The sequence below is a fragment of the Lissotriton helveticus genome, chromosome 4_1, assembly GCF_964261635.1.
Source record: "Lissotriton helveticus chromosome 4_1, aLisHel1.1, whole genome shotgun sequence".
Lineage (NCBI taxonomy): Eukaryota > Metazoa > Chordata > Amphibia > Caudata > Salamandridae > Lissotriton > Lissotriton helveticus.
The window spans coordinates 12,336,224-12,363,104 of NC_136063.1; the positions used below are offsets into that span (position 1 = coordinate 12,336,224).

General features: G+C 44.9%; 1 protein-coding gene across 1 annotated transcript in view; it reads left to right on the top strand.

Annotated features, from left to right (window-relative positions):
* LOC144826878 (GTPase IMAP family member 3-like) overlaps positions 1-21,887 on the top strand; it is a 38,985-nt gene extending 17,098 nt beyond the window's left edge. Inside the window, exon 3 of the mRNA XM_078685336.1 lies at positions 21,289-21,887. Coding sequence (XP_078541462.1) covers positions 21,289-21,887 — 599 coding nt within the window. The remainder of the gene's footprint in view (positions 1-21,288) is intronic.
* The last annotated feature ends 4,994 nt before the right edge of the window (positions 21,888-26,881 follow it).

Here is a 26,881-nt window from a genome sequence, read left to right on the forward strand (position 1 = left end):
CCTGAGAGGCTCTGGGAGGGCCAAAGGTGCTTTGAGTCCCCAGGAGGGGGGCTCCAACGAAGGGGCAAGTGTTCTTAGAGCCCCGAGGCTCTTGGGGGGCATTGCTAGATGTTAAGAGCCCTGAGAGGCTCCCCCAAGGCGCCCCAGTGTTAAGAGCCAGAGAGGCTCTTGAGTGGCATTCTTGCAGGAGCCCAGAGAGGCTCAGTGGCCATTTATTTCACGAGCCCAGAGAGGCTCAGGAGACAGTCAGTTGGGCAGAGCCTAGAGAGGCTCCCACGTTGGCCCCATCAATTGCACCAGTTGCCCAGCACTTTGTGGGCAACTGCCACGTTTAGGCCCTGACATTGGGACACAGGGACAGTCACAGGTGGTGACTTGTGAGTTTGGCGCAATTGTACTTTCTATGCACCTCTGAATGTATTGTTCATGCGTCATGTGCCTTTACACCTCTGAATGAATGTTATGCATTGCATCATGTGTTATGTGCTTCCACCCCCACAGGTATTGTGATGTGTAGGTGGTTGTTTTCTCCCTAGTACAGGTGGTGCTAGTGAGGTCCTGTTACCAGTAGTTACTGGTTGTGTGCTATTTTGGGCTAAAGTAAATTTATATTTTACATTCCAAGTGTTATTTCTGAAAGTGTTACTTCTGATTCCTGACAGTGGTCCAGGTGGCCCTGTCCTGTACAATATCCCTTGTAAATTCTGCCCGTGCCTCTGGCACATTGTAAAGTGTGTGTTTTATCTAATGTGTTTTGGTGTAATACAAAGGCTATTTTTATTTAACCTTGTGTGGAGTTTCCTTTGTGTTGGGCCTTTGGGTGTTGTTGCTGGGGTGCGTGCGCAAATACTTAACTTACATCGCCTCCAAGTTTAGCCTTGCTGCTCGCGCCACGTTACCTAGAGGGTGAGCAGGGGTTATCTTGGCGTGTAACTCCCTTGCCCTGACTTGGGAGTGGTGGTCTCTGACTGACTTTGGCGAAAGCCCTGGCCAGCCAGGGATCCCATTTCCAACAGTCCCTATTTGTCACAGGTACCTACCTATGCCAACTAGAGACCCCCCAAGCTAACAGTATGTTAATGATTTTTCTTCTTCACTTACTTCCTGTAATCGGGGCTGTATAGACACATAAAGAGTCTACCCAATGTCACTACAGAGAACTGAACAACGTACTTAACACATTCGACACAACTCTGAATGCAGTGTGGTCGGAACTTTCTAAATACCATGTACCGCCAATCTAGTGCATTATTGGTCATATAGAAAGTGACCTCTGCCCAAATAATTTTAATCTTAAAAACCCACAAGGAGCAACGTATCCTCCCCCTAATGTCGCTCATGCACTCACTCGTGTTTGGCCATACCATCAGGCATGTCTACAGAGTTCTGTCGAGGGTCGAAAAAAGATACCAAGTGCTTACGTTCATCTTTAATACCCGCGTGTAACTCGGGAAGGATTAAAAAAACTAGACCATTGGTAAATTGCTATTGACCATTCGTTTGATGCCCTCAACGTGTTACGTTCCCGCATAAGTTTTGCAAGACTGGCGTTTATTGTGTGCACAGCGCAAAACCACATTTCTGGATTTGTATCGCTAGACCGCTAACCTTAGCAGAGATATAATTTTGGACAGCAAAGTACAGGCGCCATAATGGAATCTCATTATTTGTGTCAACTCATACATCCCCTAGTTGTTGCAGATCTATCTGCTCATTAACATGTATTTTTGATAGAAAAAACACCTTCTTTAAACCAATCATGTTTTCACCCATCATTCTTATAAACATATGTGCACATATCCATATTGGTCAATAATCATTGTTTTAATTCATGTTGCGCTTTACCTCTTGAGTAGAGGTCACCTACACGTACTAACATTTCTAAACATGTCCTTTATATTCCCAACAACAATGACGGTATTATGAACAGTACTGGTCTGTAACCATCCAGGTCAAACTTGATAGAAATCTAGAATGTATGGATGCACAAATGACAACCATCACATGAGGGCATAACAATCTAGTCTTGGCTCTCCTAAATGTGTGTGATAACTATACTGAACAACCTAGTTTCACACATTATAGAATTAACAGGGGTCATATATATTCACATTTACATTTTACTGAAAGAAGTACATCCAGCAAATTACAGAAAATAGTGAAACTCACTATCTGAATTGAGACCCATGTACACAGATCTCAGTTTGCAAATCCATTTCGCTTCTAACTGTTGGAGGGACAGTTTCCTGCCCCCCTCCTTTCAACTTTGGCGACACTGCATCAATGCATGGAATCTGAAATGTGCCCTGTTCATTTCCGACTTGCATTGGTGTGACGATAGAGAGTAGGATAGATCCCCACTCAGACATGCTCTTACTTCCTGTATGCGTGTTTTAGTCGGCGTGTTGTGCTGCCTACATACATCTTCTCACATACACATACAATCCCATAGACAACAAAGGATGATGAGCAATTTAAATAGTGTCTTATATAGTATGTCGTCTCAGTGTTGCATTTAAAACTTTTGCTTTTCATACCCCAGTGGCAGATATTACAACCACCACACGGAAAGAAACCCTAACATCGTTTTAACCAAGTGTCCTGCAGTTTTATATTTGGCCATGTGTATCTGGGGCAGACCATTTCTCTAATGGTCCTACATCTTTTGCATATTACACTTGTTTTTTCACCAAAGAGATGTCCCCCTCTGTGTACATGCTTCAGCAAGCCCCAGTGTGTAAGTAAGACTTTAACGACTTCCTGATAAAGGGTAGAATTTGTTGTAATAAAAGAGACACATTCTATTTTGTTCTTAGTTTTTATATTTAATGTGTTTCACCATGTAACTTTTTCAGCTCTAGCTACTGCCTGTTTCAAAACAGGCTTCTTACACCCCTATTAATCAGCCCTGAATTGTTTGTTCTGTATGTGACTTGCACTGGGCATCCTCATTGCAATTTCTGCATATCCGGATCAACTCACCATAAGGAATTGACTGTTTGTGCAGGGAGGGCGTGCACTTTGTGAAATGTAAGACAATAATGACTGCTGTCCCTTTCGGCTCTTTGAGTTCAGGTGAATGCTGATGCACTGCTTACTGCTGCGTGGAGCCGCCTTCCCACATGCGACTGCTGCTTGATTTATCTTTTTCTTACTAGTGTGGATTTTCCCCTGTTATCCATTTCTTACCTGTTAGTAAGCCTTCATTTATTGGCACTCCACTTTCCCCAGTGCACTTCCTTGGTAAATTTAGATGTAGGAGGCACTGAAAACAGTGCCACAGGCTCTTAAGTATTCGTTAGTTACCACCAAATACTATTCGGTGGTAAATAACGAATTCCTGTGTACATGCACATCTGTGCATGTACATTTGTGCCATTTGGCACACATACAAGCCGTAAGAGCATGTATGTGTGTGACATGGCACACAAGTTAGAATCAGGGGTGCAACAGGGTGTCAAAGTGATAACCTGTCCCCCTTGACAATTCAGTTATTTTACCAAATCGGTATTTACTGGTTCGGTAATTGCCATTGATTCCTATTGGCCTCAAGGCCCATAGGAATCAATGGAAATTACCGAATCGGTAAATACCGATTCGGTAAAATGATTGAATTATATAGATTTGGTAATTTCAAAAGAGAAATTAACTACATCCCATTTAACCTACTCTTAAATGTTGAACAGGTATGATTTGGTATTTAAGAGTAGGTAAATGGAGATTACATACATGTGGCCCATTGAGTTGTAACATATTTATATACATATGTCTCATTTCAGTGCTTTGGAAGTACTACAGTATACTATAGGTAAACACCCTATAGATTTATGCTGTACCACATCCTTATAGTTTTGCACTTTTACATTTACTATAACAAACTTTTACATACAAACAGAGAAATAAAGTTCTTTTTTTTTACCAGTAGAGGTAGTTCTAAAAAGAACTGTTTTATTTTTTATTTATTTTTTGGTTGCTAGAAAAACGGTGTAAAAAAATGGACTTTATAACCAAAACAATTGTTCAACATGAACAAACCATGAAAAATAAAGAAAAAAATTATTTGGTGCACTTGTGGCTCCTGTTTTTCTGCAAAATAACTTCTACGGACTGTTGTCCAAAGGCAACTCATTTATTGCACTGTATGCACTGCATCATTAGATTTTTCAATTCCGGCTGGATATTGGCAATCGTGGAAGCTGGCATTGGTGGTGCTGTTGAAGTACTAGGAGCAGAGCCCTGCTCTTCAGATCTACGCACCACAGCTCTTGCCCAATTGTTGGGGTGCATATTCTTAACATGGCGTTCCATGCTATAGGTTCCAAAAGAGTATTTTTTATTTGGATTGCCTCTTGACAATACTGTGTCACAGATTTTGCATGTGACATGCGGTGCATTGACTTTATTCAAACCCTCTGGGAATGAAAAAGACTTCCAGACTATGGACTCTCTTTTAGATGGATGGGGGTCCTCGTCCACAAATTCTTCTGAAGAAGAATGTTGTGATTCCTCACGTTCAACCATTTCCAAACAAGCCAGGAGCTGTTGAAAGTAGATGTTGCTTCTCTGAAAGCCAAAGAAGAATGATGAACATGGGAGGGGTCTGTCTACAATTGGAGTAGGAAGTATTATAAACCAATAAAATATCTTGTGTTCAGGTCAAATGGTAGAACGTAATCTTACGGAGCGTTTACGTAAGCTTACGTAAGCTTACGGTGCGTTTATGTATTATTTATGGAGCGGTTACGTCATCTTACGATGCGCTTACGTAATACGCACCCTCGCGAGATTTATAATTGCTTTAATAAAGTTATATATGGTTTAAATTAACATGTTCTTTATTATCCCAGATAATGTGTACCTTTACATTGTGCAATGAATACGTAGATATAAAGATTTAAAGTTTTTAAAACTTTCGGGGGTAAGAGCTCGAAGCTTTTACGTTGCGCGGACGGAGCTCTTACGTTGCGTGCACGTGCGACGCACCCTCGTGAGATTTGTTACTATTTGTTACAGTGAGTTCGTATGTAGTAACTGGTATTGGTGTGTCGAAGGTTTCCAGAAAGGTAGTTTGTATTTAAGACTGGGTGTATCAAAGGTTAGATTAGAGTGTGAGGAGGTGCATCGTATTATCACATAAATGATGTCATCAGTGATGTCATTTGAGATGTCATCAGTGATGTCATCAGTGATGTCACTGACCATGTCATGAATGATGTAATATGTGACATCATCAGCAGTGGATTGCTGGTGCACGAAATATAGTTAGTCCAACTAACTATATAGGAGCAATTTCAATGGTTTTTTAAATGCTAATACCTAACTATATATGACCTGAAACCTATGGTTTTTTCAGTGAATATATATATATATATGTACATTTGCAACTTAACTATAACAATGTTTATAATGAAATGTGCCTACTGAGTCCATGAGAAGCTTTCATTGGTTTACTTTACCATGTCACACCTCTGTGTTTACTTTTAAAATCTCTTAACATGGTTTGCCTTGAAATGGCAGAGTACAACAAATATTAAACACTGGAATTATTCGCTGAAATATCAGTTTCACTTTCAGTGAATATGAGGATGGATTTGGTTATCCTTCTTTTTAACTACTTAGGACTTTCTGGCCACATCTGACCTGGTGCTCATTTCTCCTTGTAGGTCCATCTTCATCTGCTCAAAACAACATCATGGGAACTCTTGGGTCAAAAAAAAAAATTCAACAAGGTAAGAAAATGACCTTTGTATGCACTGGTAAAATGCCACTGTATGGCACATTTCTGTTCTGCAAAGTCATAGCAGCTTGGTGTAAGACACGCCTGCATGATGGACGGTAACCATGGTGCACTTATGATCCCACTTTGCTGTGTGTGAATGCAAGAAAGGACCTCAGATCCACCATTGGATTCAACCGTATGTAGTTCTGTTCTTCTCGGCGCCAGGTGCTCCTGCTTTTCCAACCTGTCCCCTTCAGAGGGTGGTTGTGAACTTTCTCACCACAATGAAAGCTATTTTGTTTTCAGTATTGATGCAGGAATTATTTTACTTTTTATAACGGAGCTGTAAAGATGTTTGATTAGCTTCAGAAGTTTATTTACGTATAGATTCATGTGGTCACCTTATATTCGAGTTTTTGAAATCTAAATCCCCCAAAAAGATAAAATAGGATTAGAAATAGCATACTATCAATCAATCAATCAAGTCACTTATAGAGCGCACTACATACCCGTGATCGTCTCAAGGCGCTAAGTGTATTTGTTTATTGCATTTGCAGATCAAGTGTCTTCTGTGTTGCTAATTCATTTTAAATATCTTTAGAATTCTAAAAACATTCACCCCTTCACACTGCCCAATAACGTCCATTGTTAGAACCTAGTTCACAGAACTTTGCACATCGGAGGTTCAGATCGGTGAAACATCTGCTTTCTTTTGATTGGCCGTGCTCGATTCTGAAACTTTCACTGTTTTATTATTCACATTGTAGGCCTGGATTCACTCCTATTATTATAGTAGGTTAGTAGCCCAGGAAAAATGGGGGGTGAAGATATCAAGCTCCCTGATTCAGAATGGGGCCCCCAGAAACTGAAGCACTGTTAAGATATTTAAGGAGAGACTCTGAAACACAAAATATACATTGAGACTGTTGAAATGTCAAGAGTTATAAAAATACAATGTACATTGTGTGACTTACCTTTTGCTCAGCGTTGAGAGGCTGTGACTAGCCCTTGTCCTACCAACAATCAGGCTGGGAGTCAAATCACCAAGTGGAGGCTCTGGGACTGCCGTGATGCGGATGTAATATACATGTGAGGTAGCTGATAGATGGTAGATGCTAAGGGGCTCATTTATGAGCCCCTGCGTCACTTTTGAGCCACTAGTGTTTCACTTTTTCTGACGCACCAGTGGCGTAAAACATGTGCCATGTTGTGCCATATTTATGAAGTGATGCATCTAGATAGGTGTGTGACTTCGTAAATCCCTGCGCTACATTATATCTGTGGCAGGTATAATGTATGCAGGGTGGGTGTACCCCCGCAAAAAAGGGTAAAAGGAGTGGCGCAGCGAAATCTATGAGATTTCACTGTGCCACTTCTAGGACGCCAATGCGTCAAAACCTTATGCCTGCCTCATGACAGGCGTAAGGCTGATGCAGGCCCGTTCACATGGGGTTTGCCCCATGTGAAAGAAACATTGCTGGAGTTGGTTCAGGCTTCCGTCACAACTCCAGCAATGCGACACTTTTTGCACTGACAGATACGTCAGATATACTGACCTATCTGTCCTTCCTTGCGACATGATGCATCATATTGTAAATATGACGCATCATTGGTGTCGCAAGGAATGTGCACTGAGAAGTTGTGCAACGCTGCTTTCACGCTGCGATCAACCACTTCTCGTAAATGAGGCCTTAAGTGAGTAATATCAGAATGGTAGAGTGGACGCATCTGTAGCAGTCAATAAACACACAAACAGAAAAGCAGCTGACAGAAACAAGAGCTAAAATATCAGCAGCAGCAAAAGAGAAGGAGCTAATACAGGGCAGAGAAAGTCAATGTGGAGGACACATTTTTAATGTGTGCAAAAAATAATGTATTTCCTAATGACTTTGGAGCAGGTTTATGGATCCATACAGCACCTGGCAGACTTTTTTTGATATTGTGCTTACTCTTGCTGTTTTGAATTTCATGCAAAGCCATCATAGTGGAAACACCTAATGGGTGGTCAAAAAGCTGCATTTCCCATTTCAAATCTCAATGGAATCCTTGGTTTCCACTATAGTTTAAGTTTAAGTTTAAAATATTTATCAAGCGCAACGTACACCTGGGCGGTTTCTTGGCGCTAAAGTAGAAGGCAACCAACTGAGCTAGAACGGTAACTAAGGCGGCAACTGGAAAACAGGTAATTTACTAAAGAAGAGCCTGAGAGAATAAAAAGGTCTTCAGAGCTTTGCGAAAGCCGCAGTACTCGGTGAGGGACCTAAGATGAAAGGGAAGAGAATTCCAGAACATGGGGGCAAGAGTGGAAAATTTTGAGCCACCCTGTTTTTTTTTCCGGTAACGGGGTACAGCTAAAAGGAGTTGTGCCGACGAGCGGAGGTCTCTGCCAGGGACGTAAGCCTTAATGGCTGAAGATATGAATAGGGGGGCCAGGCCAGTCCTGGCCTGAAACGCCATGCAGCCTAGTTTAAACAGGGCGCGTTCCCGCACAGGGAGCCAGTGAAGAGTTTTCAGGAGGGGGGAAGTGTGGTGGAATTTCGGAAGACCGAAAGCAAGGCGGGCAGCCTGGTTCTGCACTAATTGCAGTTTACGGAGGCTGTACTGAGGGATGCCATTGTACAAAATGTTCCCGTAGTCCAGGCGGGACAGGACCAGTGCGGACATAATTAGCTTGAGTGCAGGAAAAGAAAAGAAACGGGAGATAGAACGGATAGTACGGAGAGTAAGAAAGCAAGAGGAAACCACCGAACCAATCTGGGAGTGCATAGTAAGTTGATTGTTTAGCTTGATACCGAGAGTCTTAACAGAGGAAACAGGGGTAGGAGGAGAGCCAAAGGAGGGGGGCCAGAAAAGAGAATTCCAGGGACTGGAGCAACCACCTGTCACCACAAGTTCCGTTTTATCGGGATTGAGTTTCAGGTGGTTGAAGTTCATCCAGTCCCTGATGAAAGATAGAATAGATTGGAAATTAGAAATAGAGTCAGGAGTAGAAGAAAGATTAAAGATGAGCTGGAGGTCATCGGCATAGTTATATACCGAGACCTCCAGTTGCTGTAGAGCAAAGATGAGGGGAGCGATATACAGATTAAAGAGTAAAGGAGAGAGAGAAGAGCCCTGGGGAACACCGCACTGGACCTGACAGGGGGTAGCTGAGAACTCCCCAAGATGGACCGCCTGGGTCCGGTCCCTCAAAAAGGACGAGAGCCAGATGAGGGCTGATCCTCCTATGCCCGCCGCCTTGACACGAGAAAGCAAGATGGAATGATCCACCGTGTCAAAAGCGGCGGACAAGTCGCGGAGGACCAGCGCCTGTGGTCTACCAGCATCCATACCCTCTCTGAGGGTGTCTAATACTGACACCACCACTGACTCTGTCGAGTGCTTTGGCCGAAACCCAGCCTGACATGGGGCCAACCTCCCATTCTCCTCGGCAAAGGAGCTGAGGGCAGATGTGACGTGCCGCTCCAGCACCTTCGCCAGAAAAGGGAGAAGGGAGATGGGGCGATAATTAGCCATCACAGAGGGGTCGGCTCCCGGCTTCTTCAGGATGGGGACGATGGAAGCGGCTTTTAAAGATGGAATAACAACCCCTCGGGCCAGTGAATCGTTAAGGAAACCCAGAGGGGGCAAAGGGCAGACAGTATAAATCTGCCGTAAGATATGAGCCGGGCATATATCAGACGGAGAGCCGGACTTAATTTTAGGAAGGAGGGACAAGAAGAGTTCTTCGGAAAGAAGGGGGAAAGAATTAAAAGAAGCTGGGACAGGGTGAAGGAGGGGGTCAACAAAAGAAGGTGAAGGAGGGGGGATGTTAGATTTGATTGTCGTGATTTTTTCGACAAAATAAAGATTCAATGAATCGCAAAGTTTCTGGGAGGGAGGGGGTTTGAGTGTGGTCCGGTCGGAGAACGCCAAATCATGGGTAATGGCAAAGATCTCCTTTGGTTGATTCTCGGCCGCTAAGATTTTCGCCGAGAAATATGCTTTCTTGGCCTCAGTGATTTTATGCTTATAGATCCCCAGAAGGTGAACGTAGCAGGTCCTGGAATTAGGGGAGTAATCCAGTCTCCATTTGCGTTAGGCCCTTCGAACCATAAGCTTCGATTCCTTCAGCTCGTTGTTGAACCACCGATTGGCGTCTTTAGGGCGCCTAATCGAGGTGCGCCGGAGAGGAGCCAAGCAATCGCTACCTTCCGTAAGCCATGAATCAATGGCTTTGGCTTGGGCTGCGGAATCCAGTCCCGATAGAGGGGGAGAGGAGGCCCGGAGTGCGGTCGAGAGGTCAGACAGGTTGACCTTACCCCAATTACGAGCCCATGAATTTTTGATGTGGATAGGGGTCTTGGCCAAAAAAAGACTGAGGGAGAACGAAATTACAAAGTGATCAGACCAAGTGCAGGGGACAACGGCCAGTGTAGAGAGGGTACAGTTGAGAGACCAGACCTGATCGAGGGTGTGTCCATGAATATGAGTAGGGGCGTGAACAAAAGAAATAAAATTAAGAGAAAGGAGAGTTTCTGAGAATTCCTTGGATGAAACACACTCCTTGGGGTCCGAAGGCCAATAATTGAAGTCCCCGAGGACTAGAACCGAGGCATAGTTGACCGCCAAAGTGCCAAGTAGGTCTTGAAAGGCCGGGAGAAAGGATGGAGTTGGCTGGGGAGGGCGATAAACGAGCACAATGGCTAAATGGGGGGAAAGGGAGGTAGAGCGGACCACCAGAAAGTCGATTCCGCCCAGGGAGGGTGAAGGAAGGACTTGAAATTGGAGATCAGAGCGGGCAATAAGAGCAACGCCTCCACCCGCTTTCCTGCCAGGGCGGTCTGCACGGATGGCATAATAAGTCGAGGGGAGGGCAGCCAGGAGGGAAGGGAGGGAGGCTTCAGTAAACCACGTTTCCGTCAGCAATAGAAGATCGGGTTTGTCAGAGTCTAAAAGGGTGAAAAGTTCATGGTGATGTTTAGTGGCAGATCTTGTATTGAGTAACATAATAGATAGAGGGGGAGAGTACGAATCACAGGTGGTAAGTGAGGCAGGGGCCGGCGGTGACGCGTGAGGAGGAGGGCAACCAGATGGACAGGCATGACAAGGGGAGTTACAGCCCAGCAAGGTGACCCGATGAATGGTACGAGGATCGAGGGGCCAATGGCCTTGCAATAGGGTCAAGGCAGCGGATGAGTATTGAATGCGAGAACCAGGGGTGGTGGCCCCTTGCCCCGGTCTGCCGCGGACGGGCGCAGACGGGCTTAACTCAGGCGCAACTCCGGCGCGCCTACGTCGCGCCCGCTGCGCTCGTCCGCTGCGCTGACGCATGAGGAACGTCTATATAGGCAGTGACGCGGTGGGGGAGGAGTCGGGAGGGCGGGGTAAGGGTCGTGACTTAAAAATTAAATATTGCCGTTCGCCGCTCTTGATCAGCGGGACGGTGAAGATTACACAACCAAACTGCTAGCAATCAGCAGAGCACAGCAGATTCACAAATTTAAAAGAGCCAAAGTGTGGTTCCAGCGCTCAGCGCGAAGCCCTCCGCCCTCTGCCACAGGGCTTAGACAGCGCGCGAGGGGAATGGGCAGAGCCTAAGTAGGCAGTGACGCGGTGGGGGAGGAGTCGGGAGGGCGGGGTAAGGGTCGTGACTTAAAAATTAAAGATTGCCGTTCGCGGCTCTTGATCAGCGGGACGGTGAAGATTACACAACCAAACTGCTAGCAATCAGCAGAGCACAGCAGATTCACAAATTTAAAAGAGCCAAAGTGTGGTTCCAGCGCTCAGCGCGAAGCCCTCCGCCCTCTGCCACAGGGCTATAGAAAGTAACACTAAGGGGCCATTTCCGATCTCGGTCGCAAGGGCTCCAAATCGGGTTCGAGATTAGCGGGTCGGATTCGGAGGCTGAATTTCCACCCGGTTCGTACACAGGTCCGGATATCGAAGTACGATGCAAACATGCGTGATATCTCCGTCTGAATCATTTCCGGGTCCGAACTGCTCCGTACGTTTCAGCCACAAGCTAACCGTGGCGCGCAATGGAGGCAAATTCCGACCGAGCCAGTACGATGCTCGATTCGGACAGCCGGATTGAGTCAGAGCTTCCAGCTCACAATAGCTCCCGGAGCTAGACTTTGGGGGTCTGCATCGGACCCCCTGTTACCCGGAACCTTACGGCTCTGACACAGGGGGAGACCCATGGGTCTCCCCAACACAGGCATGTACGGTGTGGATGGCACTGACGCGTACCCACTGTAGGGGCGCACTTGTCTATATCGTACCAATTCAGCCAACGGGAGCCCATGTATGCATTTTACGACCGGCTCCCATTGACTTCAATGGGAGTCCGATCTAAACGAGTCCAACAGCATACGGCCGCACCGTACTCACTCGGTCGGACTGCTGGAGTCCGGATCGGTCGGAAAACACCCCGGATCCGCTCGTTCGTAGTGATTTCCGACCCAGATCAGAATCGGCTCCTTAATGAATCAGCCTGAAACCTGAAAATGAAAATGAAATTAAAGTTTATATAGTATTCCCAGTGAAGGGAGCGAACAGCCGGTTTAGCTGAAAGGTGCTTTGACATTCCCAACAGTAGACTGTGTGTTTCTATGAAGTTTAAATATGTTTTATATATATGCCAAGGTGTACTGAAGAATGAGTGGGTGTATAAGTGTCTGGATGGATGATTTAGTAGATGCATGACTGACTGTATAAGTGAGTAATTAAATGTGTCTTACTGAATGCATGGGTTAGTGACTGATACAGACATCAACACACTTTAGTTTGTCAGTTGGTGTGTAAGTGGTTGCATGGGTTGGTAAGTAGCTAAATGAGGATCTATATGGGTTATTAATTGGTTGTCTGAGTATCTGTATGGGTGCCTGAGTGTCTGTGTGGGTGGGTGGGGGATGTGACTCTGTGCATAGATGTGTGAGTGGATAATTCACTGGATATATGTGTTCAAGACTGTATCTGTGAAGGGCAGTATGGGTGGGTGAGTGTGTGTATGGGTGTGTTGGTGAGTGAATGGATGCCTAAGTGGTACATGTGTGAGTAACTTCATGTGTGAAAGCAGTACATGTGAGTGTTGGAGTGTATAAGTGAATAAATGTGGGAGTGAGTGATTGTGAGAGTGGCTCTATGGATCAGTGTGTGCTTGTATTAGTTATTGTATAACAGTGTAAGTATGTGTTAGTATATGTTTGAATAGGTGAGGTGGTGTGTGTATAACTGTATAGGTAAGTAAATGGGAGTGTGATTCTTTGCATGACTGACTAGGAGTGTGAGTAACTCTATGGATGAGTGGCGGTGTGCGAGTGTCTGTATAGATATGCGAGTGCATATGATAATGCCGTATAGATGATTGACTGCATGTATGAGTTACTGTATGAGTGAATGAGTGGATATTTGTGTAGACCTTAGAATTAGTGCGTGGGTAAGTACTAACTGGTATTGGTGTGTCTATGGTTTCGAAAATGGTAGTCTGTATTTTAGAGTTGGTGTATCAAAAGTTATATTAGGGTAAGAGGAGGTGCATCAGATTATCACGTAGATGATGTCATCGGTGATGTCATAAGTGATGTAATTTGAGATTTCATCATTGATGCCATCAGTGATGTCACAGACCATGTCATGAATGATGTATTGTGTGACGTAATCAGCAGTGCATTGAGGGGGTGAAAGTGATAGTTAGCTGGACTAACTATAACAGCTGAATTTCTCTGGTTTTGCATGAGTAAAATGTCTATCTAACTATAACGTCCCTGAAACCTGTGTTTTTTTCAGTGATTTTCAAAGGTTTTTTAAATGCTTATTTCTAACTATAACGTACCTGAAGCCTATGGTTTTTTCAGTGAATATATACTCAAACTACTCGCTGCGCGAGAACACAGTGGGCACTCCAGACAGGGGTAAGAAATGTTCTTTTTATTTAAATATACAGCGTGCCAGCTCCCTGATGGGTTTAGCATGATTTCTGTCCTCTACACCTTATGACTTTCAACTTCTGCTCCTTTTTCTCTAAGGCCATATTTTTCCTGTTCCATTTTGGTCTTTTACGCCTCCTACATTTTTCTCCTCTGATTCCTCCACCTGTTTATTTTTCCCTTTTCTCTCGTGCCACTGTTTCTTTCCCTTTTTCTCGCTCCACCTCTTGTTCCCAATTCTCTGGTTTTCTTTCTTCTCTTTTCCCTAGTCTCTACTCCACTCTATTTACGTTATCCGTCATTCTTTCCCTACCTGCCTTTCTCTCATCTTCAGATACCCCTCAACCCTCCTAAGTTTGTTCCTTACACCTTATAATCCTGTTTCTCGTTTCTCTTGATTTTCTTCCTGTTGATAGCTTTCTCCATCTGTGTCTCTCTATCCTTCCTTTCAATAACCCCAACACTTGCCCCTCCTTCTTTTCCTTTGTGCCTCGCAGCGCTCATCTGTTGCCTTGTCTTAACTACCTTTCCTCTCCCAAGAAAGTAGTGACATTTACATACAGTACAGGACAAGAACTGCAGTGCCACAGGGCAAGTGCTCCCTATTGTAATTTGATGTATGGATTTTTGACTCCACGATTGGCTGGTTTGTTTTACTTGACAGACACTAGTACAGTACACTGAGTGTGCCCAGGGCTTGTACACCAAATGCTGATGGTGGGCTTGCAGCACTGGTTGTGCCACCCACAAATGTAGCCTGTAAAAGTGTGTCTCAGGTCTGCCATTGCCGAGCCTGTGTGCAGTCTGGTACTGACATGTTGACTGGGCATGTGCACCCAATTGCCAGTCCCTAAATATTCCCTTTTCTTCATATCAGACACCCCTATTGTAGGACACGCCCTGTTGTATGTGGCATGTCCTAATAGTTCATTACAGCCATTTTCGTGTTTCACTATTGCAAGGCAACGATTCCCCATAGGCCAGATTAGGCAGTTTGATTATTACATTTTATTATCCTAACTGACTCATGGTATCAGCCTCGGCTCCCGGCTTTTTCGGGGCTGTGCTGAGAGTCCAATACCCTTCCCTATTGAACTACCTCAGAGTCCAAATGCAATGATACGGACAACCGAGATAGTCCAGCGGGGCGCGGTAAAGGAAGGGGACAGCGGGGAGGGAGATCTGTAACGACAAAGAACAGGGATTAGATCACCCTACCTCCCTTAACCTAGAAGTGTCACCTTCTTGCTATCCCGTAACAGAGAACACCCAACTGTGATAAGGCAATACCTGTAAAGGAAAATACAAAAGGACCAAATCCAATGGAGACAGTTGGTTGAGGAGGTATTTAGGAACTGTACCCAGCTGTGAAAACAAAACGATACACATTCAATGCCCTCCAATAGGTAATAGCTATTTCTCTGCTGGCGTTTGAGGGGTTGCTATACACATACCAGGTATTATGCATCATTTCCCTTTATATGGGTACTTCACAATTCCATTACTCCAATACCCCTCATGTCTCCTGTATAAACGAGATGAGTAAATAATAATGAACCCTGCATTCAAAAGGAATCCACACAGAGGATGCAGGGGGGAAAGTTCCTTTGTGTTCGCACAATATGCTTACTTCACACAATGAAATATCTTCCCCAAGTAAGCCTAAATACACTACAGTTCTGCGTGCCCAGGCTTCTTTTGATTGGATTGCGAGGCTCAGTGTTACTCTCCATATGAGTCCTATCGCACCCTCTTATTTGCTTTGAAACAAAGTACCAGATATATACCACATTGGGTCATCGATGTTTTAACAGAGTTTGGCCACGCACCACCAAGGGTCTATGTTCTTGTGACCAAAGCTGCCCAAACAACCCCTTCGGTATTCTCCGAAGATCAGAAAGCTCCGTGTTTCTCTCAGCCGAGAGAAACCACCAGACGGATACTGCAGACTGGGTGTGCTGTTGGGATCGGTGGAACCAACGCCTCACACCCACAAGACAACAGTTTACTCACGGTCTCGATGGACTTGGGAAAACAAGTCAGGTCCTACCGCTAACTGTTCGATTCAAAACACCTCCACACAAAGGAATTATCGGCGGTGAATCGCCGTTTGCAGCAGCCCTTTATTTCCCGGTCTGCGCGCGCATCTCACGTCGATTCGTGACGTATGCACGGCATGCCGGGAAATGTAGTCTTTCATGCCGGCGGCTCGTGATTGCCGATAGTTGCAGAACGTGACACATGGAACTGGGTAGAAATTTGAGATCAGTATGCCTGAACTCACAATGATAAAATGCATCTTTTAGTGACATTGGTTATTGAAGTCTGCCTCTGCTAGGTTGTGCATTCCTTGTCTGGAGTTTGAGTGACAGGGGCTGGGGGCTTCCAGGAGACAGGGTGAGTCTGCACAGGGCTGAATAGAATGATCTACATGCAGATGGGTGGGAGGAGTTGCACCTGGGACCTGAATAGGGCTGTGCCTTCCCTCCACAATGCTGGCTCCACCTCCTGTGGTATGTCTGATGTCTCTGCCCTCCACTGTGAAAGGAAAGAAGGAGTCATGTAAACAGATTGCTCCAGGACTGACCAGAACTGGTTTGGACTAGGCAAAGGCCTCTCTGCCTTCAGAGCACAGAGATAAACTGTGTATAAAAGAGGGGAACCAAACTTCAGAACTTTAGATCACTTTTAGACAACACGAAGAAACCTTTGCTAAGGAGTGGATCAGAGAGACTGAGGAGAGACTATCCCTAAGCTGAAGTGCTGCTTGGGGGATTGGCCTGCATTGGTTGCCTGACTGCCAAAGAAAGGAGAGAGGAACTTTGTGTGTACTTTCATCAACTTGTAAGGATATCCAAGGGCTTGAGAAAAGGGCTTGCCTCCTGCTGAAGTCTCAGGGACAACATACTTCACCCACCAGCTCCCCAAGAGTTCTTTTGAAGTGCCTGCAGTTGTGCTGGACTTTTTGAGGAACTGCGCATCGCAAGGAGCTGGAAGCACAGCTCACAAGCAAGAAGCATGACGCAGAACTGCTGCTGCTGCTTCACACCTCAAGAACACCTCGCATCGCCGGAGAAGAGGATCATCTTCTCAGCAGACACTGCCACATCATCGGGAACCGTGCCGCAGGGCCTGTCGCGGCCCCCAAGAACTGCTGAGTCATCGCAGGGCCCCCAAAGTGCCTCACAACGCAGGAGAAGAGGAAAGACATCACAGAAGATGCTGCCACATCACCGGGAAGTGTGTTGCAGGGTCTGTTGCGGCTCGCATCATTGTCAAAGCACCACGCATCACCGGAGAAGAGGATCGACGTCACAGCAGATGCTGCCGCATCACCGGGAAGCGAGACGCAGGACCTGTGCCAAGCTACCAAGGGGGTGAGCAGGGGTTATTTTAGGAGTGTACCCTTTTACTCTGACTAGACTCAAAGGTCCCTATTTGTCACAGGTACCTACCTATGCCAACTAGAGACCCCCCAAGCTAACAGTATGTTAATGATTTTTCTTCTTCACTTACTTCCTGTAATCCGGGCTGTATAGACACATAAAGAGTCTACCCAATGTCACTACAGAGAACTGAACAACGTACTCAACACATTCGACACAACTCTGAATGCAGTGTGGTCAGAACTTTCTAAATACCATGTACCGCCAATCTAGTGCATTATTGGTCATATAGAAAGTGACCTCTGGCCAAATAATTTTAATCTTAAAAACCCACAAGGAGCAACGTATCCTCCCCCTAATGTCGCTCATGCACTCACTCGTGTTTGGCCATACCATCAGGCATGTCTACAGAGTTCTGTCGAGGGTCGAAAAAAGATACCAAGTGCTTACGTTCATCTTTAATACCCGCGTGTAACTCGGGAAGGATTAAAAAAACTAGACCATTGGTAAATTGCTATTGACCATTCGTTTGATGCCCTCAACGTGTTACGTTCCCGCATAAGTTTTGCAAGACTGGCGTTTATTGTGTGCACAGCGCAAAACCACATTTCTGGATTTGTATCGCTAGACCGCTAACCTTAGCAGAGATATAATTTTGGACAGCAAAGTACAGGCGCCATAATGGAATCTCATTACTTGTGTCAACTCATACATCCCCTAGTTGCTGCAGATCTATCTGCTCATTAACATGTATTTTTGATAGAAAAAACACCTTCTTTAAACCAATCATGTTTTCACCCATCACTCTTATATCCATATGTGCACATATCCATATTGGTCAATAATCATTGTTTTAATTCCTGTTGTGCTTTACCTCTTGAGTAGAGGTCACCTACACGTACTAACATTTCTAAACATGTCCTTTATATTCCCAACAACAATGATGTTATTATGAACAGTACTGGTCTGTAACAATCCAGGTCAAACTTGACAGAAATCTAGAACGATTGGATGCACAAATGACAACCATCACATGAGGGCATAACAACCTTGTCTTGGCTCTCCTAAATGTGTCTAATAACTATACTGAACAACCCAGTTTCACACATTATAGAATTAACAGGGGTCATATATATTCACATTTACATTTTACTAAAAGAAGTACATCCATCAAATTACAGAAAATAGTGAAACGCACTATCTGAAATGAGACCCATGTATACAGATCTCAGTTTGCAAATCCATTTTGCTTCTTACTGTTGAAGGGAAACTTCCCTGCCCCCTCCTTTCGACTTTGGCGATACTACATCAATGGCAAGGAAGCTGAAATTTGCCCTGTCGTTTTCGACTTGCATTGGTGTGACGATAGAGAGTAGGATAGATCCCCACTCAGACATGTTCTTTTCTGTTCCTGTATGCGTGTTTTTAGTGGGCGTGTTGTGCTGCCTACATACATCTTCCCACATACACACACACTCACATAGACAACAAAGGATGATGAGCAATTTAAAACTGTCTTATATAGTATGTCATCTCAGTGTTGCATTTAAAACTTTTGCTTTTCATACCCCAGTGGCAGATATTACAACCACCACACGGAAAGAAACCCTAACATCGTTTTAACCAAGTGTCCTGCAGTTTTATATTTGGCCATGTGTATCTGGGGCAGACCATTTCTCTAATGGTCCTAGATCTTTTGCATATTACACTTGTTTTTTCACCAAGGAGATGTCCCCCTCTGTGTACATGCTTCAGCAAGCCCCAGTGTGTAAGTAAGACTTTAAAGACTTCCTGATTAAGGGTAGAATGTGTTGTAATAAAAGAGACACATTCTATTTTGTTCTTAGTTTTTACATTTAATGTGTTTCACCATGTAACTTTTTCAGCTCTAGCTACTGCCTGTTTCAAAACAGGCTTCTTACAGCCCCTATTAATCAGCCTTTGAATTGTTTGTTCTGTATGTGACTTGCACTGGGCATCCTCATTGCAATTTCTGCATATCCGGATCATCTCACCATAAGGAATTCACTGTTTTGTGCAGGGAGGGCGTGCACTTTGTGAAATGTAAGACAATAATGACCGCTGTCCCTTTCGGCACTTTGAGTTCAGGTGAATGCTGATGCACTGCTTACTGCTGCGTGGAGCCGCCTTCCCACATGCGACTGCTGATTGATTTATCTTTTTCTTACTAGTGTTTATTTTCCCCAGAAGGGCTGCATTTGTTTCCTCTCTTTACATATAGCGGTTTAGGGTTGTTGTAAAGTACTACCTTGTACCCCACATATGTGACCTGACTACTGGTGTAACCACGTTACATTATTCACAAATGCTTAATAAAGAAGTAGCTCACAGCCAAGATGATGCTCAGACAGAAGAAGGGCTGATGGACCTTTACTTCAGACCTTTCCTAGGCACAGCTGCAAGTGAACATAAGACACCCCACTCACGGCACCAGGCTGCTGTTCCATATGAAAACAGACAAGGGGGCTGGTATACAGGAAAGTGCCACAGCGCGGCACCGCAAGCCCTTTGGCTGTGCCACACTGCTGCACTTTCAGAGCACAGGTATGCGACATATCTACAATGATATGTCGCATTCCTGTGCTCTCCCCTGTGCTCAGTTGACTGGGGGTGAGTGTTTGATTTGTTCAAGCGCCTCGTCCATCATCCCCTTTTGTATCGCTTTGTTCGCCCTAAGTGTGGCAGGGTATGCTCAGACGTGAGTCCCTTGTTCACTTGGCCACTGGATTCAAGATAGCCTGGCTGATGAGGATTATGAATCAGAAACCGGTCCTCGGAAGCTTGTTTCCGGTCCAGGGAAGACATGGCTTGGCAGTTCGGGCTGGACTGTTCCCATGAGGCACAGGGTCAGACTGATTTGCATATAGCCATGTCTGAACTGGGGTGGCAGAGTGGTCTAAAGAACGGTGATGGATTAAACCCAGATCTATTGACTGGGTGTGAGTGTTTGATTGATTCAGATGCTCCGTCCATCACCACCCCCTTTTGTACCGCTTTGGCCGCCATAAGTGTGGCAGGGTATGCTCAGACGTCCCTTGCTCACTTTGCCACTGGATTCAAGCAAGAAGGGCTGAAGACGGCTGAAATGCCAGAAACCGGTCCTCAGAAGCTTGTTTCCGGTCCAGGGAAGGCATGGCTTGGCAGTTCGGGCTGGACTGTTCCCATGAGGCACAGGGTCAGACTGATTTGCATATAGCCATGTCTGAAATGGGGTGGCTGAGTGAACTAAAGAATGGTGATGGATTAAACCCAGATCAGTTGACTGGGGGTGAGTGTTTGATTTGCTCAAGCGCCTCGTCCATCATCCCCTTTTGTATCGCTTTGTTCTCCCCTGTGCTGGCGCACAAAACAGCTGCCAAGGCTGCCCAGGCACCCTTGCACCATGGTGCAAGGATGCCTGCACCATGGGGGGATTGTTTTTGTGCAGGAAGGGTGTCTTTCCTTCACAAAAACAATCACTAAAGGCTTTTTACTCCTGCAATGCATGCCGTAGAATGCAGCACGCATTGAAAGAGGAAAGAACGAGGAGAAATTAAATCATTTCTCCTCGTTGCACCTCTCTACGCCTTCCCTGGAGAGGCGTAGTATTCAGGCACATCTTCAGATTTACGATTTCTCATAAATCTAGAGATGTGTCTCGTTCCATGGGTGTTGCGTGGAAACACCCACAGCGACACCCATCGAACGCCCCTTCAGCGCAAAGTGTTGTGTCTGAAGGGGCCGTATTTACAAGGAGAGGAAAAGTCACGCAGGGTGGCTTTTCCTCTCCTCGTAAATATGGAGGATCCCCCCGCGCCACCAGTACGTCACGAAAAGTGACGTCCTGGTGGCGCCGGGGGCTTGTAAATCTGCCCCTAGGTGTGGGCTCAGTTGAATGTGTCCTATTTTCAGGCAAATTACAGAGGGTCAAAGTCAGAATATGCCACTGGAGCAAGAAGATCTGGGTCAATGTCAGCTGCTGGATCTGGGATTCAGCCGGATCCACTTGATTCCGTGCTCTGGTACCTACTAGAGAACAACATCTGGCTTGGGGGGAGAATAAGACAAAGAGACTTTAGACTTTAAACTGCAAGCCATCCTGGGGGGAGGATAACTCTCAATGTATTGCAAATCTCAGGGCTTCTGTTTTTTCCATTGTAAATAAACTGCGGATTGCTGAACTTTCATGAATATCTGCTTATCTGTGTTCAGGAGTGGAAACATATACGTGGTCCAGTCTTAAAGTTTTACATGTTTTCTTTGTGCTTTTCAGATCCCAGCAGCCATGAGCTGAGAATTGTACTCGTCGGCAGCGCTGGAGCCGGAAAAAGCGCCACCGGGAACTCCATCCTCGGGGAGAAGCACTTTGAGTCCAGGGCGTCTGCGAGGACGGTGACCCTGGAGTGCCAGAGGGAGGTCTGTGTCCGGGCCGGGAGGAGCCTGGTGGTGGTGGACACCCCAGGGTTCTTGAATAAAAAAACCTACAAAGGACAGGTGAAGGAGTGTTTGAAGCGCTGTGGTCCTGGGGGGCCCCCCACCATAGTCCTGGTGCTCCAGACCGGAAGGTTCACCCAGGAGGAGCGGGAGGCCGTCAAAACTATCAAAAGTCTCTTTGGAAAGAAAACTCAAAAGCACATGGTGGTCGTCTTCACCCGGAAGGATGACCTGGGAGAGACGTCAATAAAAAACTTTGTAAAGGAATCGGAGCCCACACTCAGGAAGTTGATCGCTGAATGCGGGGGTCGTTTCTGCGCCGTCAACAACAGGGCGACCGGAGAGGAGAACACCCGGCAGGTGGAGGAGCTGATGCGCATGATTAATGAAGCAGAGGGGGCATTTAAAAAAAATAAAATAAAAGACGCGATGATGTAAGAATCAATGTGTCAGGCTGCCCTCGCCCCAACGCCTTTCTTTCACATGCAACCTTCTATTAGGAATACTTATCATCAAAAAATGCGCACAAATTAAAAGATCTATTCTGGAACCTCCTTAAAACAACACTACTGTGACGCAAGGGAAGTTTGTCTTGCTGCTGAACCCTCTGAACCTGTGTGGTACAGGCGGGTGTTTACACACAACAAAGAAGATAAGGACAAGGTATAGATATACATTATAGTTACAGGTTTGACAAGCAACCACATCATTCGAATCTTTCATGGACACTTTTTGCAACAATTATGTTTATATCCAGACGACTTAATTATCACGGTAGAATCACTGTGAAAGGAGTGAATGTCACCGTGTAAACATCAACTAAACCCACACTTTCTAACTGGCGACTGGTGAGAAAAACTGACGAAAATGATGACTACCAAACAGTAAAGGAAACAAGCACTGACAAAACAGCCCTGGATTTTCTTGAATAAGTGACAACAATTTTTTTTGGGCCTTGGGGGTCCTTGTAGGACCACCTGGGCAGGCCTAGGGGGTCAGGGTGTGTCTACCCTACATGCATCTAAGGAAATGACTGTACAAATAATTTCATACATGTATGCAGGGCACAAGTCGATGCCCCCCCCCCCACTATTTTTACAGGGTAGACGCTGTGCACCCTGCCAAGAAGTTGTGCTCCACTCCACAGAAAACTTATGTGGGTGTCATTTTCAGGCACTTCACAGTATATAACAGATATGCATGTCCCAGTATATAAAAATACAGCAATTTAATTACCACAATTCAATAGCTCTATTCATTCCAATGCGGAGTGTCAGAGCACTTTACATAACATACATATTATACACTGACATTAAAACATGTAAATGTGTACATTAATGTACAAGATGGATAATGTAAGACAGAGAGGGTGACAATGTGTCGTAGTCTCATATCATGCTTCATACCTCACTGCGCTATATTAGAAGGAGCACAACTAATGAACGGCAAGTAACAAAAGGATCTTGGTGTTAAAATCAGTAATCTACTTACCTATCAACCTAAAGTAAAAATCTGTCATCTGTGTGTTACATAATGTGCTTTTCAAGATCCATATTAATCCTCTATGCTACTAGACAACTAGACAAAACACGGGTGTGTTATTATGCCCTGAGATTTACTGGGCACACAAAGAACTCTGCAGCGGGTGATTTGACCCATAAGATATTTTAAAATGCAGACTTTGCAACCAATTAAGCAGAACATTTCTAATGTCATGCAGGGCCGGCTTTAGCATTGGTGGCGCCCTGTGCGACAATGTGTGTTGGCCCCCCCCAGCGACCACCTCTGCCACGGATTCCGAGACTAGCACCCTTGAACTGTGCCTCTCAACTCTCCATAACCACTGTCTCTCTGAGATTCATTTAGTTGTATAGCACCACTCATACAGGTGTAGGGTGTCTGAACACTTTACCTCACACACACATTGCACAGAGACAATCAATCATGCATGTGTAAATTAGTGTATAGGAAATGTTTCATCAGACAGGACTACAAGGTGCAGTGTAGGAGTGACGTGTCATCGATACCGGTGAGCAATATAGTTTGCATCCTTATTCTGGAAAAGCACATTCAGAACTTCAGTCTTAACACAATTGATAGGGGTTCTCTTTAATAATAACATTTGTTTTCTGCCCAAATGAACACTTTTTCGCAAGATTAGGATGATGAAAGACTGAGCAAAAAACATATAGCAGTAACATAAACCTTGCAGTTTGCAGCAGCTCTTTGATGACAGTTCATAGCTCAATGTTCTATATTAGGATTTCGACTTATAAACGACAAGTAACAAAAGGAGCTCTTTTACAGAGGCAGTAACCCACTGACCTACTTACATTATATGCATTTCCTTATCCGCATGGTGCAAGTGCTTAGCAGCAGGCATTTTAACCCTCTGCACTACCTTAGTGCAGAGGGTTAAAAATTCCACTAGTCAAACCTCTGGTCTCTTTTTGGGAAGATTATTAATCATGCGATTTATTGTGACATTTTAATTGATGCCTGATAATTGCCTTATTTCTGAGAAGTGATGCATCGCGGCGTGAAAACAACGATGCGCCACTTCTCAGTACGCCGTCCTTGTGACATGATGGATGCATCATATTCACTGTATGACGCATCATGTTGCAAGGCATGACAGATATGTCAGTATTGCTGACATATTTGTCAGTGCAAAACTGATGCATTGCTGGAGTTGTGTCAGAAGCCCCATGTGAAAGGGCCTGCTTCAGTCTTACACATGCCATGAGTCAGGCATAAGATATTGATGCAGTGGTACCCTAGAAGTGGCACACTGAAATCTTATAGATTTCAATGCACCACTTAGACAAGGCTTGGGTGCAGGAGATTGCCCACCCTGCATACATTATACCTGACACAGGTATAATGTAGCGCAGCTGCATAAATGCTTCACTTTGTAAATAGGGCGCAACATGGCTCATTAGGTCTCGCCTACGTAGCGCGCATGCGCTGCATAGGAGGAGACCTTTTCGAATTGATTCAGTTTTTGCCCTTAAAATGTGCACGCATTGCATTGTTTTCAATGGCAACGCATGCACGTTTGGCGATTCCCTTGTGGGAGCGAGCTTTGACACCATATGTTTGTAATTAACTCGCAAACATATGGTGCCCCTGCTCGCTCCCGCAAGGGAAACACGGTGTGTGCTTATGGCCACACCCCCCCACTGCATGCATGATTACTGTTTCACTTTTGCGGCCACAGGGCCACACTTGTGTTTCAGCGCTTGTTTTACTACCACGCAGAGTTTTGCTTCCTCTGCTTATCTTGTACCCCTGTGCACAGCTGCGCCACTTGCTGCTCCTTTAACTCCCTTAAATATACAGGACGCGGCGTTCTGTGTTGGCACTCAGCAACTCTGGCACGCAGCGGGTTAAGTGATGAGTTTATCACTTTTTAGTTGTTAGTTAAAGCAACGGTTGATTTTGTGTAAAGTGAAGGCCTTACTGTACGTAAGAGGCACATGATGAAGGGACGAAAGTATATGATGGTTTATGGCGAAGGTATGTGGTGAAGCACTGTATCATTACTTAACATATTAAAGTTAACAACACCAATTTGCTGTGATATGCTTAACATTTTTTGATTTATCGAGATTGATTTTTAGATGCAAAATATATACTGTATTTAACTGGTTTCGTTTTGGCATAATTCTGGATTGTATTAATCCTGTATGAACGTAAATAAACATGAACGACCCATTTGTGCCACCCTTGAAATGTGCACAGACTGCTTTCTGTAATTCCTTTCCAGGGAGGGAGTCGGACTGGAACACCCCCGAAACTTGTGCAGGGAAACAAAGGGTCATATTACGAACGATTAGCGATATTTATCGCTAACTAGGCTTAGCAACTAATTTTGTTATCGCTAAGCATCGCCGGAAATTATCGCCGAGATAACTTGCTATTAGCAAGGTTTATCACCAAAGCGATAATTTTTCCGGCGATAGCGTGAATATCGCTGAGAATACATCGATATTCACGCATTAGCGACAAAATGTTCTTAGCCATGTTATCCACCTCCCATTGGATAACATGGCTAAAAACTGGTCTGAGCAGGCGTTAGTTTTTGGAGATATTCGCGCTTAGCGTGAATATTTCCAATGCTACGCCTGCCTTGTTAATAGGCGATAGCGACGTTATCGACTGCTTTCAGTTGCTAACGGGTTGGATACGCCCACTTTGCATGTCATTACCGATAAACATCGCTGACATGCAAAGCGGGCCCCAAACCACTCGCTATCGCATAAAAGCTGTCGCTAACATCAGTTAGCGACAGCTTGCTAATAGAGCGATAGAATTATTGTCGCTTAGCGGCCGAAAACGGCCGCTAAATCGGCGATAATTGTCTATCGCCCCCTTGGTAATATGCCCCAAAGTTGTTTCCATTTGGTACAATATTTTGTCTCACAGAGAAAAAACTGAACAGTGAAATGATGTGCGGTTGCACACATGCATCGGTATTTCCTAGTCCACAGTGCTACGTAGTTAGAGGTGCCGATCTATTTAGTTTTGTATAGCGCTGTGCATTGCTTATCACTAACTTCGGAGCCCTATTAGACGGAGATGCAGCTTACTTTTGGAAGGGACGGGTCTCGTCCAACAGGGCGCGAGAGTAACATGTCAGATGTTGTACAATATGACCCATTTCCATGCTGACCTCAGCTGAAAGAAATCCGAAGAAGTCAATTTCAAGGGGTTCCTGAAAGTGCTGAAACAAACGTCCTCCCTCTCTCCACCCCCTCCTGAAACTATAAGCAAGGGAACACATGAGAAATGCCTCTGCGTGGTCGTATGACCCACTGACCCAGATCACTGGGATGGGAAGTTTAGCCCTACAACTTTCACACAGATATCGGCAGTAGGCACATTAACCCGCTGAGCTATCACCCTGTGCCCCACTTACACATGTTGAGCTGTGCCCATTTTTTGTTTTTACATAAAATCTCATCTCAGTGATCAATTGGGGAGACAGTAGGCCTGCTCGAAGCACACAGACCCTGAACTAATCAACCATAATAAACCTTACAGCCTATTAATCTTGCATCTCCCTGTCTGCGGTGAGTATCTACCCCAGGTGTGCTCTGAAGGACACTTCTCGTGACATAAAAGGCTCCATCCATTCTTTTCAAAGGTAAAACTAAATGCCACAATCAGTAGGTCTTCAAACCAAAATGTGTTTATTGCAGGGTTCATCCCCCTAAACTAAATATAATAAATACATACAGTCCAATAAAAAAATACATATTACAGCGTTTAATACAATTAATACAGATTTAACATGAACAGAGCAACCATTTTGAGTTATAAAAACTTCCAGTTTATCTCGGTTTCAGGCACAAAACATACATTTTGGGGAAGTATTGCTTTATTATTTTGTCACTTTTCACTTGTTAACACTGTCTGGGCATCAGTTC